We start from the raw sequence: 18,915 nt of genomic DNA, 5'->3' as shown, positions 1-18,915 counted from the left end.
GGTTTTTTACTTATATATTTATCAAATTTGGACGCCACATAATTGAAACAAATTCGGCCCTTAACCACACTCGGATTCGGCCCATCAAGATCACCAATACTGGGTGCCGCTTCTAATGGGCCCAAGGAAATAGGAAATGATTCAATCGGCCCAGAACAGGAGGGCATAATGGCATATCAATCCCTATATCTTTCGCGTTGCTATTGCGTTCAGAACACCCCAAATTAATAGGCAAAGGCGAACCCTTATCATTATATATATCACTAGAGAATATACTTTCACTATTCACAACATTATTATATTGCTAAAGGGTAGTATCGACTTTTTACCAGTGGCTGGAACCTTCTTCTTTAAGAGTATTGTGGTCTTTTTACTCCTAGCGTACCAGTTGACCTTTATGATCCTTCTATAACCTTCTACTTCATTCTGACATCTTCCACCGTATCAATTGAACCCCAACATTTTCTTCACCTGCTTTTTCTCGATCCTTCTCACGCAGTGGCAATTTTAGGATTATAATTCAATGGGTCATTAAATTTTTTTTAGTACTAAATATATTTCAATGCTATTTTATTGGTAGTTTACTTTCAAAAAACTGCAAATTTGAATAATATAAGGAGTCCGAGTAGTTAAATTTTGTGGTGTGCTATACAATTTAAAAGAAAAAAATATAAATCTAAAAAATATACGGGTACTGGAGTTTAAATTTAGTGGTGTCTATACTACAATTTTATTTTGGGGGATGATTCTCACACACACTTTTTTGATCCTCACACACCAATTGAGTATTATTAGAAGAGTAAAAGGTTAAAATAGGTGTGTGAGGATAAAAAAAAAGTGTGTGCGAGAATCATTCCCTTTTATTTTTAAGGTATTTTCTATTAAAAAATTTGGTCACCGCGTTCTCTAACTAAACTCGCCACTGTTCCCATGGTTGTCATCACCTAACAAAATTTACTCATTTTCAAAGGTTCCAATCTCTCACACGTCCCCATCGTCGCCGTCATCGTCGCCGCCATCGTCATCGGGCTAACCATCGTCGCTGGCCTAATCACCGTTATCTTCTTCACCTCTTATCGTGACGATTTGGATATTGGGAAGACAGACAGGGTTTTGTTTTTACGCCGGTCAAAAGTCATAAATTCTGTTAAAATCGGTCATAAGTCGGTCAAATCAATCAAAATTACTTAGTTTAATATTCCATTTTGTATTATATTAACCTAATAGCAATTATAGGTACAAACTTGTCAACAAAGGTTTTTTACCTCTAAAATATGTGTACATATATATTTATATATATAAAAGTCAACATCCGTTTCGACCCCGTCTCGGCCCCGTTTTTTCCGTTGCGACGTTTTGAGGTCGCTACCGTTTCGGTCCCGTCTCGCGTCTTTTTCAACTTGTCTCTAACTAAACTCGCCACTGTTCCCATGGTTGTCATCACCTAACAAAATTTACTCATTTTCAAAGGTTCCAATCTATCACACGTCCCCCATCGTCGCTGTCATCGTCGCCGCCATCTTCATCGGGCTAACCATCGTCGCCGGCCTAACCACCGTTATCTTCTTCACTTCTTATCGTGACGAATTGGATATTGGGAAGACAGATTAGGGTTTTGTTTTTACGATTGTGATGCAACTATTTCAGGATTTCGAGGTTGGTATCTTCGCTACTGTACATTCCATGGTATTATTGTTTTGAATGATTCGATTTCCGTTGTAAGTGTTTTTTATTTTTATTAGTGATCGGCGAAGCAGTAACCCTACCATTTTCACCATTGTTACGCCCAAATCATGTCGGACTCAGCTAACCAAATGTGTGCCCTAAACCAGCTTCCACATGATCTAATTGAATCAATTCTTCCTCTTCTACCACCCAAATCTCTAGGTCGTTTCAAATCGGTTTCAAAAGGATGGAACTCACTGATTTCCAGTCCCAGTTTTATCAAATCCCACATTCTTAACTACACCAAAAACAACCCCAATCTTAACCCCACTCACCTGATTTTAGTTTCGGAAGATTGTGAGTCTCTCTACTCTCTGGAACTAGCACAACTTAATACCCTAACCACAGTAACCGCTAAAAGCCTGAATTTTCAGGTACCAATGTTTCAGATTCTAGGGTCTTGCAACGGACTTCTTTTATGCTATGATTTTGATTATAACCTTTGTTTAGTAAATCCAATCGCACGAATGACCTTTGAAGTTCCAGAATCTGGTAGAGAACGTCACAATGATTTGTATGGATTTGGTTATGATTCTTCTACCGATGATTATAAAGTAATCTCCATTTCTCGTATGAGCGATTCTAATTCTGATTCTTACAGCATATTTGTAAGCGTGTATAGTCTACGCAACAATTCCTGGAACATGTCATTGTCTAATTTACCTTACTATGTTGATTGTCCTGAACTTTCAAGGGTACCACTTTTAAACAATAATCTTCACTGGTTAGTAACAACTAGACAATTAAAAGATACTATTTTTGTATTTAGCTTAGCGGATGAAAAATTTCATGAGATTGGGTTACCTGATTCAACTAATTATGTTCAATGGGATTTTTCTGAGCTCCGTGTTCTTGATGGGAAATTAGTTGTTGTTATGCGTGCTAAAACTTATGCTTCTGAATGGATTAATGAATTATGGGTGATGGAGGAGTATGGGGTTCCCGAGTCTTGGACTAAACGTTATGTTCTTGAAGAAGATATGAGGACAGAATTTGAATTCTTTGCTCAAGTTAGTAATCGGGATATTTTGTTGGCCACAAAGTGTATGGATGAAATTTCTATTTCTAAATACGATATGGATGAAAAAAGATTCACAAGTATAACAGTTGAAGGGTGCCAAGAAGAATTCTTAGTGTATGGTACGTATGTTGAAACTCTTGAATCGCTTGAACGTTTCCGTTAGAGCAACCCTTGTTTTATTTCAGTAAAGTGTATGGTTCCAGTATGTTTGATCTACAATATATATCTAACATGTTATCAGATATTTTTGATATTATGAATGACAAAATTTATGAACATGTGGCCATTATAAATGACGATATGGTGTATCCTTCTCTACTTATTCACATGTATAACATAGAACATCATCACATCTAATCCTATTCACCAAACTACTGCTTCTTTAAGTTCAAACTAATGTGATATTCAACTTTTTAATGTTGAAATTTTGTACATACTTTTGTCAACGAGTTACAAACTATTAACCGATCCTTTCGAAGGTGATAGTGTACTTACAGTGGCATGGTGCAAGCCTGCTATGACGATGAATTCGTTGAATGAAGAACAAGCTTTGATACATTAAGACACCCTTTTACTTGCTTTGAGTGAACTAGAAATATATAAGAATGTAACCATTTAATTTTTCTTTATCCTACATTCTATTTTTAGTTAGTTAATACTGATAGTCTTTAAAAAAAGTTGAGCTTTGTGGCTTTAAAAGGTGGGTTGCGGCCACAGTTTCTAATAAGTGCAAAGGTATGCCTCATAAGAGCCCCCATATATTCATTTCAGATGTGTTTGTATTTTTTTTTTTTTTTTTTTTTTGTTACACGACAAAATAATACTTCGAGTTATACGGTATTGTACATAACATGAAAGAGATGTTGTATTTGATGAGCTGCAGCCACGTTTTCTCACCTTGGCTTACAATACTTACGCATTGTAAGTGTATGCCTGATAACAGCCACCAATATACTTATATACATATACATCTAGGATCAAACAATTTTCACATATAGAAGCCCGTAAAAGTAATTTTCACATCAGAAACTAATGTGATATTCAACTGGCAAGAGACCATTATTTATATTTGTAATTGTATATATTCTAATTTCCATAAGAATGCGGAAACGTGATTGGTCCATGCGGGCGGTTTCTACTGTATAAAGAGTTTTGTGTATTTGAGCCGACATGACCCGGTAATAACATAGCCCATGGAGCAGAAAGTTGTTATTTTAGCCCAGCCCATGAAGCAGATAGTTAATGGAATACACGTGCGGTTCTGTTATGTTTCCATATATGCAGGTCAGGTATATTATAATTATTTTTTTTTTAACAGATAGCAGTTTCTAATTTGTTCTTTTACTAAAAGTGTTTAAGCGTCATCTTCTTTGCTGAAGGAATTCTCGACTGAACAGGTTAGTTATTGTACTGTCCTTATTTTCTCTTTTCAATTGTATGCGCATTTACGGTTTGTTAATTTATCATCCAACTCCATGCAACACAAGTATTGTTTACGTTACTGACTTGCTGCCTGTTTTTCGATGTTGCGTAATTGTGTTTTTTCCTTCTTTTTTAAAGTGTTTGATTCAGTATTTTTCATATTCTTGGATAATTTTTGTTATCTTTTTTACTTTCGCTTTATGCAAATAATCTTTCTCAGATGTTTTGGTGTGTAGATTTTAAGGTAACTTTCTCAGATGTTTTGGTGTTTATGACTTTATGTTGAAAAGGCTTAGTTGTTTCGATTACAACATGTAGTGGATGTTCGGTATGGCTTTATTTCTGGTATGCAGATTATTGCTCTTAATTGTTTTATATTCACGTTATAACTTATAAGGTAGTGTTTTCTATTTTTTTATTTTATTTTTCGTATTGTGTTCTAACCTTCTTTTGTATGGTTACTGATGATGTTATCTGATTATGAATTTGTTTCCTAAAAGGGTATCTTATTATTTGAATTGAATTGAATTGAATGGTCTAAAAGTTTGTTAAATACTGAATTTTTTATGGCAAGTAAAGAAGGGCATCCAAAAACTGATGCTACTGGGATTTGTTGCGACAAAATTTGTGGCTGAATCGTCGTTATTAGCCAACTCTGGTGTGTATTTTTAGCAATCTAATTTTCAAGGTTAGTAGTTTTACATATGTGTTCAAATAAATAGGTTTCCTAAAATTTACAATGACGAAACGTTTGTCGACAAAGATGGGTTTGTTCATATTATCGACGAAGACGTAATACTGGGGGATATTCATCAATAAGTCAGGGGTCAACCTGGATAACAGTTATATGGTGCCATACAATTGTTGTTTGTGTTTGATCTTTATTTAACCCACACATTTTGTGGTTGAAGTATGCTCATCAAATATTTATTTCAAAGGGAACTGATCGTGTCGCTGGTCAGATTAGTAGACCTGTTGGCGATTCCTTCGTCGGAAACAAACCCATCTTTGTCGAAGCAAGATTAAAAACTTCATTGAAGCAAGATTTATATATGTGCGTTTGAAGAAGCTTGCTGGCGTATATTCAATATTCAAGCAGAGGATCCAACAAGCAGTGAATAGTAGTAGAACAGAATGAATAAGAAGAAACAAGATTGTCACGCCATTTTTTGTTACTACCGCGGCAATCTCATTGATGAAACAAAGAAAGATCACTTTACAACTACCGTATACTTCCTTAATTCATTCATTCATTATGTACCCATCATCATCATTAAATTAATGCACAAAAATTTCAGGACATTGTTGCAGCGGTTTGCAGCCCTCAATATTTTCGCTCAGTTCTTTAAAGTCAACATAAAAGGAATAGACAGCAACTTTGAATTTGTTGGTAAACCATCAATTGGTGCTTCAGGGGGAATTATTTCGATCTGGAATTCAAAGGTGGTGTTTAAACTAGAGGGCAGTTGACTTTTTTAGTTCAAACTTTCAAAAACTAAATGATGATGATGATAATACGCTCCCGGAATCTTCGTGCTGCGATGATGATGATGATGGCGGCGGCGGCGGCGGCGACGACGACGACAAATCGGGTGATAGGATCAAAGGATCCGTTGGAAGACAAACGCTCTTCGCAACAAACGATTAAAACACAAACGTGAAATAATCCGGGTAAATACCCACGTAAAACTAATGTTACGTAAACAAGAAGAGTATAAACTCAAAACACTTTTTATTAATTCAAGAGGTGGATATCGTTGTGTGTACATATGCAACTATATATAAAGATAATAAAATGACTTATCCTCCAAGGCTAATCCTATTTGGACTCTGACTCTTAATAGGAAACAAATACGTATTATCTAATTAAAGAAAACAAGATAATCTATTAAATAAACAAAATTAGACTATCTATGACTCTTTTATTCGTAACTAACTAATATGGGTCGTCTATTGATTCTTTTAATTCGGTTTCACATCAGTCTTCCTCACCTAAAAGAACTCGTCCTCGAGTTCCAACTAGAATAAGATGATATACCCGGATCAAAAACAAACCAATAAATGACAACTTGGTGGACAGTACAACTCAAATAAAATAATATGCCCGGGTCAAAGATAAACACATCAGTGACAAACTCATTGTTGCCACTCCAAATTTGTTTGCGACGATCTCTTTCAAAATTATTATGCTCTAAAACCCTTTTACCATTCTCCCCTTCTCGAAAAGAACTCGACCTCGAGTTCTCAATGCACGGTTTATACACGAACAAATCTCCTTTATTAACACTCTTACTTGCATCTATGGAGTTATTCAAATAAGCATATGATATTTTCTTGCCTCCATAATCTTTTGAAATCTCTACAACTACACCTTCATCATGGATACCTTCCGAACTCGCGGCTAAATTACATATGGATAAATTCTCTTCTATTAAATTAGAGCCTAACGAATTTGGATCTTCTTCAACACTAACAACTATATCATTCTGCATCTCCTCCAAAATAATTTCTTTTTCTGGACACGAGGATATATTTTCTGCCTCAAGCTGACTCTCTTCAACTATTTTATTATTTTCTGCCTCAAGTTGACTCTCCTTAACATGTTGATCAAGTTGACTCTCCTTAACAGGTTGACTCTGCTGGTAGAGTTGCGGTTGATAGTATGGATGATAGTAGGGCAGTGGTGGATAGTATAGTTGATGGTAGGGTTGTGGCTCATAGTAAACAGGGCGCTGGTGGTATTGAGGTACACCATATTGGTAGTATTGTTGTGATTCGACCCAAGCATCATAAGTAGCACTTCGGGTTTCTTCTTCAAGCCATCGTTGTTTTGCACGTTCATTGGATTTGTTAACTATATCTAACGTGTTCTTGAGTCTTTTTAGGGCGGTAGCGAGATCGCGACTTTGATTACCCTTATTGGCCATTGAACAAGAAAAGGAAAAAAAAAATTTGGATGAACAGTAACGTGAACATTGATTTCTGACGCGTTTTCTGACGATGAATAGTATTCTGCTGCGTTTTCTGACGATGAACAGTCGCGTGAACAGTGTTCCGGCGATGAACAGTACGATTTCTTTCTTTTTTTTTTTTTTTTTTTTAGATAGAATATCAAAACTCAAACGTGGGAGAGACCCAAGTAATCGAATTAAGATATGTGAGATAAACTATCAAAATCCAAACGTGGGAGAAACCCAACTAATTGGAATTATGATAGATTGGATCGATTGCTCTGAATACCAATTGATAAGGATCAAAGGATCCGTTGGAAGACAAACGCTCTTCGCAACAAACGATTAAATCACAAACGTGAAATAATCCGGGTAAATACCCACGTAAAACTAATGTTACGTAAACAAGAAGAGTATAAACTCAAAACACTTTTTATTAATTCAAGAGGTGGATATCGTTGTGCGTACATATGCAACTATATATAAAGATAATAAAATGACTTATCCTCCAAGGTTAATCCTATTTGAACTCTGACTCTTAATAGGAAACAAATACGTATTATTATCTAATTAAAGAAAACAAGATAATCTATTAAATAAACAAAATTAGACTATCTATGACTCTTTTATTCGTAACTAACTAATATGGGTCGTCTATTGATTCTTTTAATTCGGTTCCACATCAGTAACCTGGCTCTGATACCAATTGATAAGGATCAAAGGATCCGTTGGAAGACAAACGCTCTTCGCAACAAATGATTAAAACACAAACGTGAAATAATCCGGGTAAATACCCACGTAAAACTAATGTTACGTAAACAAGAAGAGTATAAACTCAAAACACTTTTTATTAATTCAAGAGGTGGATATCGTTGTGCGTACATATGCAACTATATATAAAGATAATAAAATGACTTATCCTCCAAGGCTAATCCTATTTGGACTCTGACTCTTAATAGGAAACAGATACGTATTATCTAATTAAAGAAAACAAGATAATCTATTAAATAAACAAAATTAGACTATCTATGACTCTTTTATTCGTAACTAACTAATATGGGTCGTCTATTGATTCTTTTAATTCGGTTCCACATCATCGGGTGTCTATATAAAGTAATTGGAAGTGGTCTCTAAGTGGTAATGGTAACTTTTCGGTGCACAAACTTTCTGCTCTGATCGACTCGTATTCGTTGGGCTCGTAGGTGGATTAATTGGCCTCTTAAAAAGGTTAATGTATTTGTGTGGAGACTCAACTTGGATAGGTTACCCCGACTCGACCAAATTTACTAAATAGGTGTGTTGATATGCAATCGGTTTCATGCCCATTTTGTCTAATGAATCTCCATCCATCATCTTTTTACTCGGTGCCGATTCATTTTACCCCTTTTGGAGGAGAGCCTTCTTAGATTGGTGGAATATGACCCTTCCCCCCAGTCCCGAATGGAGTTCGCAACTCCATCAGCCTTGCAAACATCAACCTCGGATCGAGCACTGTAAACAAGGTGAATTTGGCTACACGTTACACACTTTTATGGCTTCTTTGGAATTGGAGCAATCGTCTCTCATACATGTGACGAAAGAGAACATGAGATCAATTTTAGAACAAAGATGTAATCTTAAGTCTCCGTGTTTTGTCTCATATCTGGATTTCGAACAGAACATCAATGTTGTCCCCCAATTTTGGAGTATGGAAGGGAGATGCAACAAAACTGGATGCAAGTCATCCATTCTTACCATTTTTTTATCTATATTGTTTTATGGTTTTCGATTCATTGTATCTTTGGAGTTGGTGTATTTCATGCCCGCTTCTTGTGGGTATGGTTGTTTATTTCTAATAAAAATCAGCTTAGTAACTACCAATGATGCGTGTATGGAACTATATCTGTATGCAGGGTCTGATAAATATGATGAAAAAAATAAATAAAAGGTATGCCTACATTTATATTCTTGTTATAATTATGATGATGAATGATGAATGATGAATGAATAATGATGATGATGATGATGATAAATGATAATGATAAAAATATAATAAAATTAGACAATAAACAGCAAGTCATTGTAGATGATGTAAACGTATTTATCTTCTATGAATAAATATTAGAAGTAATAAGATGTATGTTTGTTGGATCGATTGGACTTGTAATTCAACTTCATCTAATCCCACTTTTATTTAATCAGTTAAATTTTTCTTGTAATGCAAAAAGTTGGATAGATTGTTAATACTGTCAGTCGTTAAAAAGGGTAGCCTTGTGAGTAGGGATGACAATGGATGACAGATGTATCCGACTGATTCATTTAAATGTATATGGATAAATGTATATGAATGATAAGTGGATATGGATATTGATAATGTGAAAAAGTAGTGAATCGGGTATGGATGATAGTTTCTCATCCATAGATATATCCATTTACCACTCGAAATACATATTTACATATAAATATATATACATATTTAATTAAATATATGCGTTGAGATTTACATATCGTTATATATGTACACTATAAACTATTAAAATGTCGTTGAAGATATATATTGTAAAAATACAACTATGTGAATAGTATTACATTGTTTATCTCGCATATATTACACATCTTTGTTAAAAATATTTTGATGATTTTCTTTCATAATAGGAATATTTAAAAAAAAAAACATAACATTCAACGAATATCCATTTACTCGATTCATTCAACGGATATGGACCAGAAATATATGAGAATATAGGATGCTAAATGCAATTTTTGGAATCAAAGGGTGCGAATTCTAAATTATATTGTACGGAGTATATGTTTAGCGTGTTCAATGGAAAACCTTTTGTTTTGATAACCTTTAAAATATGCTTAGCCTTTCTTGCACGGGATAAGGTGGTTTTAATAGCTCTTACTAAATAAACCAACCTACTAGATATATTAGGTATCAAACAACGTATATTCAAATTCAATCGCGCGTTGAATACAACCGCAGCAACGCGCGGTCGAATTTTTTCTAGTTTTGTTTAAATAAAATCTGTATTTATTCAAAATAATTACTCAATAAGTTAATTCCCTCAAAAAGACGATGGTGACGTGTATATATTTTATTATAAGATAATGAAATTTAAATAATTGTAAATAAAAAAACACTCCACCAGACACCAAATGTTACTACCACCGCCTCCCCAAATCTACTCACCGGAAAATTAACAACGTCGGAGGGTTACTATTTTATTCCATTCTTCGGTTCATTTTCTCTGGAGATTATTTGATTTGTTTACTGTGCCGGTGATGGTTTCTCCGGAGAACAGTAACTGGATCTACAGTTACGGATTGATCGATGATAATGTGGTTTCCGTTGATAATTTCCTTCCACCGGTTCATGGATCGGTTTTACCAGCTATTACCCCGTTAATTGGTTCATCATCAAACCCTAGGTACGTGTCCATTACTTAATTAAATTTACTAATTGTACAATAGTTTGACCTAATTTGGTAACACTTGATGACAATTGAATGCATTGACTGACGGTTAAAAGATATAGAGGGCTTTTATTATGCTGCTCTAATACTTCAACAAATTTAGGACTTTTTATAGGTTGATACAATAGCCTGAATTTGCATCTAAATTTGAAAATTATTATGCTTGTAAATTTTAGATTATGGTTAGCAGTATTTGAATTAGGGGTGTATGAGTAAGCTATACGGCTTATGGACTTATTTATATTTGGAAAATGCCAATAAACCCCTTGTTAATGGCTTGAGAGCTTACAAGATTAAAATATGGCTTATATAAGCCCATATTCGACTTGATAAGCTCACAAGGCGTTAAGCTAATCAAATCTTCAAGCTTTATTGTGTAGTTTTTTGTTATTCGATGGTTTTTTAAATTCAGTTATGTCTACTAGTTTTAGGATTGAATGCTCTGATTGTTGGTTTTGCTTTCCATTTGTGTTGTTAACTTCTTAAAATTTTATTATAATGTTGCTTTTAGTGCGGAACGCGAGGGCCCACTTGTGGATTCAGATGGTCACAAGGAAACTGGATCACAGAAGCGGTAACTAATACTCTTTGCGCAAAAGTTCCTTAAGATTTGTACACGTTTGGATTTTGTGTTATGACATTTGTCATTGGTTAGAGTTATATAAACAACATATTAGCCATATTGAGCTTGTAGTCTAGGCGACTAGGCTAATCACTGATTCCATCATGTACAACAGGATGAGGGTTGAACCAGGCAAAGGTACAAGTTCCAAAGCATGCCGAGAGAAATTGAGGAGAGATAAGCTGAACGACAAGTACGCCATACTCTTTGTTTCACAATTTTTGTAAATGATCACAACTATATTACATATTCACGTGATTCTTAGGTTTGTTGAGTTGGCTTCAATTCTTGAACCTGGGGTCCCTAAAACTGATAAGTCTGCTATTTTGGTTGATGCTCTGCGAATGGTGACTCAGTTAAAAACTGAAGCCAAAAAGCTGAAAGACTCTAATACAGATCTTCAGGAGAAAATTAAAGAGATGAAGGTTATCATGATCCTAGTATCATGTTTATTTCCTATTCCTATATTTAGCAATTATGTTATTTGAAGTTGCTAATAATATATATGACATGTGTAGTCTGAGAAGAATGAACTTCGGGATCAGAAGCAGAGGTTAAGGGCCGAAAAAGAGAAACTTGAACAACAAGTTAACTCGATGAACACTCAACCAAGTTTTATGGCTCATCCCCCTGCAATGGTTAGCAAGTTGGTTCCTGTCATAAGCTACCCAGGAATGGCCATGTGGCAGTTCATGCCACCTGCGTCAGTTGACACCTCACAAGATCACGAGCTTCACCCTCCAGTCGCCTAATTTGGCCATTACAGCTCGAGAAAGAAGCTTTTTTCTAGTTTGTCGTTTCTATGAAAGTTAGTCTGTAATTTATAGAGTCGAGTATATGGTGGTATGTCGTACCTTTTAAATTATTAAGGCGTGGTATTTACCCGTGCGCATTGTGCTGGTAACTTTATTCAATTCGACCTGATTGAAAGCATAATTGTTGATGGCTTGATGCTAGTAAAGTATTGACTAAATACTTACGGCTGGGTTCATTATCAGAGTTGTAAAGCATTGATAACAAGTTTCAAGCATTCAAAAAATTAGCACTAAGATTATGTTTTACATTTATGATAACCATAGCCATGGAATAAAATCATGAACTATCTGATAACAACGCTGTAAAAGATTGATACTAAGGGTGCGTTTGATAAAACTGAATGATTTAGTGCTGAATGGTTCAGAATCTGAATTCAGAGCCTTTGAATAAAGTTTGCTTTGAATGAAAATAAGCTGTTTGATAATCATTAAAATGAACGATATGAACCGAGTAAAACTAACTTATTAACGTGTTACATTAATAAAAAAAATATAATATACTTGTTAGTTAAGTGATCATGATATGATTTCAAGACAATATTACAGAAAATTTAGGCTCTTAATGGTTAAGAGAGTGTTTCTGCTCTGAATGGTTCAGAGCTTAATTCTGAACCATTCAGCACCATATGTCATTCAGATGTCAGAAACAAACGCATTGAATGCTGAATGGTTCAGCATTCAGTGCTGAACCATTTCATTAAGAGGTAAACAAACGCACCCTAAGCTACCTACAGAATTTGACCATAAAACCGAAGTATTAAATTTTTTATTTTTATTTTTTCAAACGGCAAAACCGAAGGTATTAAATTGACTTTTAAAAGTCGGCCACCAGAGCAAATCTTGACCAACTGGTCACAGATAGTTGAAACTACGAAGTCTCTATAATATCTTCGATCATGTTTTACATTTATGACATAGTGACAATTTCAACCCAGTTAACTGGCTGGGTTGCAAGTTTGAGTTATATTTATGGTTAACGGGCACACATACTTCTTTCACTAATAATATATTGTTTGACATATACCAAACCGTATGAAATTAAAAACTAAATCAAACAATTGGCAAGTTAATAAATTGGAATTGCCATCTTTGAAGCCAATGAAATCAAATCAAATGAAGATGAAAGCGGCTTTAAAGTGAAGATCGAGTTGCACGTGATGCAATCGTCCTCATGACTACAACAAATTGTTTGTGATTATTGAGGTGTTTATTTACAGAAAGTTATCAGAACAACAAACCCTGACACAATCTCCACAACCCCACATCTAAGTAAAGCCTTCAATGGATCTCACTCTTCTTTTTTTTCTTTCTTTTTTACATTAGATACCATCATACAGACGTAAACCCCAGTGGATATAAAAGATGACGTACATCTGCAAATAAAACACGAACAAAAGATATTTATCGTTCGCAATTTAGCATCAAAGGAAAAGCATACAATGTACAGTATCAAATAATGAAGTTAAACGGGTTGACTAGGGTTTACTTTCATGCTATCTACTAAAATAACACAATTTAGGGAAACAAGAAACATGATTTGAAACTTCTATATTTTTACAATATAGAGAATTGGACAACTACTGTAATGATAGTTTTCAGAAATAAATTTGAAACAGTTAGCAGATAAACCTTTGTGCCATCTATCTAATAGTATTAAAATAGTGCTTGTCTAAAAGCTATAAAAATCTTACCTTTAATCGAACTCATCACCATGATCTTCAAAGTGGTTCTCGAGTTTCTGACCTATGTTATTATTTACAAGCTCAGACTGGGTCTCCCTCACTGAGTGCTCTCTATTATTTACAGTCTCAGGTTGAGTTTGAGATATCAGGCTGCTGCTGTCGTTATTTACAAAGCCATTGGTATCTTTTACCGGCATTTGACGAGCATACCCCCCAGTTTCTTCATCGCCATTCTCAAATCCACCATTTCTAACAATCGTATCAATTGTTGTGTGTATAGGACCAAAGCTGCTACCATTAGAAAGCTTCTCATTTTCATAGCTGCTTCCATTAGAAAGCTTATCATATTCATACGGGCGTCCATTAAAAAACTTCTCATGTTCATAACTGCTTCCATTAGAAAGCTTATCATGTTCATAAAACCTAGAGGTTTCATCAAAAGTTCTGTCACTACCATTGTAATCTAAAGCAGGAACCCTGGATAACAAAGATTATAATGCAATTAGGGATGGTGCCCATTATGTAGAGCAAAGACAAAGTCAAATTTATTTTCTAAAAAATATTTACTAAAAGAAGAGTATATGCGGCAATTTTGAAACCGATTACATGAAAATGAATGAATCCGAATTGCATTTCTTAAATGAAGGGTTAAATGTAACTAAAATAGCAAAATGTGACGAGTACAGATGGTAAATTCAACCCTTTTGCTAGCTACTTAGACTATTTGTAGTGGTGGTGGTGACGTGGCAAGGTGATGGAGTTTTTTTTTGGGAGGATGGCGGTGACGTGGCAAAGGTGGAGAAAGGGTGATGAGAGGGTGTTGGCTGATGTGTTAAATTGTGATTGGAAGTTGCAAGTAAAAGAGCTAAAAAAAATACAAAATACAAAAAATATATATATATATATATATATATATATATATATATATATATATATATATATATATATATATATATATATATATACATATATATATGTATATATACATATATACACCCTATTGTGGGTAGTGTACCTTGCCAATTGAACCCTAGGTCGCTGAAAATGATCAATAGCTGGAACCAAGTATCTAGACCTAGCTTCAACCGTGTGAGTTGGAATCTTCTCTATCTCAGATTCACCTTTTAAATAATTTCCACTGTCCTTCATGACATCATCAATCGTCAAAATTTGAAAGTTAATCTGCCCAAATTAAACATGTCAAGCAGATTAAGTTGTTGGATATGAACCTTTCGGCATATAAATAAGCTAGTACCTGTGCTCTTGCCCACAGTGGGATCTTCAATTGGTGCATCTGTAATTCAACTTCAGAAATATACACGTGATTTTTTTCCTCAAGGCTCAGTTTATCTCTTTTAACCTTGCTCGTACGATCAAAATAATCAATATTTTCACTTTCAGTCCTTTCGGGAAACACTTTCCTGTTAACTGCATGTCCATTTTCACCATATATGTCAACATTTTCTTCCCGCTCCCTTCTATTCTGTTTATTACATATGTTCCACTTCTGAATCGGCTCAACGATTAATCTTGAATCGTGATCAGGTGAAGATTCATAAGTAGTATCCACTTCAGACGATACCCGTAACGCATACTGTATCACAGAACCAGAAGAAGAAAAAACAAGCAAATGATGTTTTGATTTCCTGGAACCTACATTCGCACCCAGATTGGTACCCTTGCATTTATGAAAAGTAGACGCAATAACTCCTGAATATGTATTATTCCTACCAGATGCCGCTACCGCCGCCCCGGTCACCACGTTTCTCCACCCACTATTCCCACTTCTTATTCTGCTGACGGCAGAGAGTGCAATTGGCGGCTTATTAGCGGCATCATAATTGTATTCCTGATTAGTAGTCATACTTTCTTCAGCAGACTGTATATTAACTGGGCCCCCTGACGGAGATATCGCAAAAAGATGGCTGGTGCCTCTTGACGAACTTATTGTGATCCAACGGCTGTCCACACTAAAACTTATGTCCTGTATAACCTGAGTGTTTTTGCATCAGAGTAGAGTATTATGTTGCAGACGTGCAGTAAATCTAAAATGAAGCTAAACTTTAGACAATCAAGAATCTTACCGCATTTGTAAAACCACGTTGAAGTTTGTAAAGGTGTATGAATGATGCACCATTATCGAGTCCCGGAGTAATACGGAAAACGTTAAAGTTATGACCATGAACTGAAGCTGTTACCAATAATGTACCACTGGGATCAAAACATAAAGATGCTATAGCACTGTCGTGTGCCTTGAACTGAGCAATTACTGCTTTGCTCACAACATCTCGAACGATAACCTGACAAATAATAATCACAATAAAAATACATGCATGGTACCAGTAGAGAGCAAGCACACATTGACACAAACAAGAATTAAACACAACCATACAAAACTATTATGTTGAGATTAATGTTCAACACTTATTATAAAGTACATTGTAAATGGTAATTTTCTGTCATTAAATCTGTTGTCCATTGACAACACTTATCAAACAATTTTTGTTATTGTTATGAGCCATGTGCAGACACGATCATTAAATAACTCGGACCTTTAAAAGATGCATTTAGATATATTGGAAAATAAAGAATAATACCATTCCAACATTCTCAGTATCTGGTAAACGGCCATTAGGCGTTGCACGATCCTTCCGACTCGAGTCGGTTAGTGGCTGAGATATGCTGCCATCGGGTAAGAACTCAGAGTAATATCTAGAAAGCTTCCTATAACCAATATCACCAAGAGTAACAATTCCTACAGCAAGCTGCTTGCTTGATTGTTTCGCATAATGTGCAACAATGCTCCCATTTGAACCAGCGGTAGAAAAAGTTCCCGAATGAGTAACATGTTGTGGGGTAACACGTGTATTTGGCAATGCCACAACACTGCCACTGTAAGCAATCCATCTGGGGCCCACTGCAAGAGGTCCCAAGCCTATATTATCAAACCGTGACGAGCTTGTTACTATAGGATTTGTGAGAATAGTGTAGTCCCTCTCTAATGTTTTGACATCAAAACAATGTACCTGAAGGTTGTAATTCATATACATATTACATATGCCTATTATTTTCATGTACCATGAAATGTAAATCATAATTGCAAAAGAAAAAGTATCAAGGTAACGGACCTGTGCCGCTTGTAAAACAGCAACAATGCGAGAACTGCATCTTACTGAGTAAACAACTGATCTGAACTTCAATTCTTTCACATAAGATTGAGATTTTAACGAATAAAACCAAACTACAGTAGGCGTAGACACACCATTTACTTGATCATGACTATTTTTTGTTACTGTTGCTCCACTTTGAGCATTTCCACCTGATGAAAACGACCCGTCTGCACAAATTACCAGCAAAGGATGGTCGTCTGCATATTCAACTCGTGAATGATTTAACACCACGGGTTTTGGAAGTATTTGCATAAAGAATACAGCACCATCATATCGAGAAACTATGTTACGCACATTGTTTGCATCCTCAACATCCCAAACTTGGAAACCATACTGATACCCTAGCAAAAGAACTAGGCGTGTCACATCACCCTCACATTCAAGCTTGTCGAACCCAGCCCACAGCACCTTTTGTTACACAAACACAGAAAAACTGACACGTCATTTACAGGCAATAGAAACCAACATAGAAAAGAAAATATAGCTACATCAGAAATTACCATATTGTCAAAAAGGATACAATACAACCATTTTGCTAAGAAGCAGTATCGAAATGCTAAATATCATAATTATAATTGTATCCTAAGCAACTTTAACACGTATGATACTTCAATAAATACTCAATAACTAATACTGCGTAGAGTAATAGTCTAGAGTAAATAACGAACTGAAACTACGCACCCTGATTAAACCCCTTATGCACAATACAACAACATCTAAAACTATTTACACATTACATATCAACATCCAAACTTCAATATCCAATCAGTCATACGTTTGCATACCTAATGAGCATATTTTTAATCTACAATCTAACATGCCAGCCTTCTCTCTTGAACTAAATGTGAATCCAAAAATTCAATAACATGACCAACTAAAATTGAATCACTGCTTATATTGATTCTGCATACTCTAAGTACCTAAAATCTCCCATTTCTCATTGTTATACTACTAACCTTCATAATGTATTACAAATTCAATAACGCAAATCTGAAATGAACTTCAGGCAATATAAAGCAGTCTCAATCTCAATATCATATTTAAGAAACATAAGCCTCACCTGATCAGGAACCACATCAGTATCACGGTCCACAATCGTAGATGCAGCTGAAGCTGCAGACCGAACTGTCGACGCAACAGTAGATGCACCTGATGATACAATCCTCAAATAACTAGATAAGGAACGAAACGAATTCGGTATAAATCCATTATTACTACCACCACTTTGCTTTTGTTTATGATCAATTTTCCTCATCACCAAACCTCAAACAAACACAGCAAATTCTCGAAAACCTTATAAAATCAAATTAATACCACCTTATTCCCCTTTCTACACTGATCATAACCTCAATCAATTATATTTGACTTGCCTAACACACAATTTTTAAAAAACGATAATCGGAACTAATATTAACAGATTATACCGATCACAAACGAGAAAGAAAAAATAAAATAAATTCTAATCCCTCAGTAAAAAAAACAACGAAGGATCGATCTAATTTGATGTATTTACAAAGCAATCAATTTGATAAACTAACAAAGATTAATTAATTGAAACGAAATATAAAATAAACAGATAATAATTTCAATTTGAAATAGTTAGGGTTTTGTAGGTGAAATATAGGAAGAAGATGAAAGTGTATTATGTCATCATCATGTGTATATGTTTATACATATATACATATACATGTATATCCATACATTATCAAATTTTAAATTAGTAATAATAAATAATCAAATAAAAATCTGTAAATATATGAGTGTATGAAAATGAATACTAGTTATCGCGCTGTGTTTGAATAAATTCTAAAATAAATACGTTTAATTTTACATGTAATGCATTCTTATCTTATTATTCTTATTTGTTTATTATAATAGTATAATATAATATTATTCTTATTTGTTTATTCTTATCTTATTATTCTTATTTGTTTATTATAATAGTATTATTTAATTATTTAATTTAATTTAATATTTAATATGACATAAATTATAATATTAATATACGAGTAGTATAATTAAATATATAAATATAAATATAAATAAATATAT

The 18,915-nt window shown here is 34.6% G+C and overlaps 3 protein-coding genes and 1 pseudogene across 4 annotated transcripts; 2 read left to right on the top strand and 2 right to left on the bottom strand.

Annotated features, from left to right (window-relative positions):
* LOC139858931 (uncharacterized) overlaps positions 1-18,915 on the bottom strand; it is a 313,467-nt pseudogene that overhangs the window by 83,946 nt on the left and 210,606 nt on the right.
* On the top strand, positions 1,478-3,013 carry LOC139858793 (F-box protein CPR1-like). The gene is made up of 2 exons (XM_071847633.1): positions 1,478-1,656; positions 1,743-3,013. The coding sequence occupies exon 2, from the start codon at positions 1,794-1,796 to the stop codon at positions 2,907-2,909; it is 1,116 nt and encodes a 371-aa protein (XP_071703734.1). The 5' UTR covers positions 1,478-1,656; positions 1,743-1,793; the 3' UTR covers positions 2,910-3,013.
* LOC139858794 (transcription factor ILR3-like) lies at positions 10,240-12,139 on the top strand. Its single transcript, XM_071847634.1, has 5 exons — positions 10,240-10,529; positions 11,086-11,148; positions 11,312-11,389; positions 11,462-11,621; positions 11,715-12,139. Exons 1-5 carry the CDS (start codon positions 10,384-10,386, stop codon positions 11,946-11,948), a joined length of 681 nt encoding a protein of 226 aa, XP_071703735.1. The 5' UTR covers positions 10,240-10,383; the 3' UTR covers positions 11,949-12,139.
* On the bottom strand, positions 12,934-18,441 carry LOC139856985 (autophagy-related protein 18f-like). Of its 2 annotated transcripts, none has more exons than XM_071845697.1 (8): positions 17,924-18,441; positions 16,822-17,271; positions 16,291-16,719; positions 15,778-15,993; positions 14,949-15,686; positions 14,709-14,875; positions 13,703-14,116; positions 12,934-13,384 (listed from the first exon to the last, which is right to left on the bottom strand). In XM_071845697.1, the coding sequence occupies exons 1-7, from the start codon at positions 18,116-18,118 to the stop codon at positions 13,705-13,707; spliced, it is 2,607 nt and encodes an 868-aa protein (XP_071701798.1). In that variant the 5' UTR covers positions 18,119-18,441; the 3' UTR covers positions 12,934-13,384; positions 13,703-13,704. The 2 variants fall into 2 exon arrangements, with proteins under 2 accessions (XP_071701798.1, XP_071701797.1); XM_071845696.1 differs by having other exon boundaries at positions 12,936-13,384; positions 13,703-14,170; positions 17,924-18,437.

This window comes from Rutidosis leptorrhynchoides, chromosome 7, assembly GCF_046630445.1.
Source record: "Rutidosis leptorrhynchoides isolate AG116_Rl617_1_P2 chromosome 7, CSIRO_AGI_Rlap_v1, whole genome shotgun sequence".
In the NCBI taxonomy this organism is placed as follows: domain Eukaryota; kingdom Viridiplantae; phylum Streptophyta; class Magnoliopsida; order Asterales; family Asteraceae; genus Rutidosis; species Rutidosis leptorrhynchoides.
This window is presented reverse-complemented; position numbering and strand designations above follow the sequence as displayed.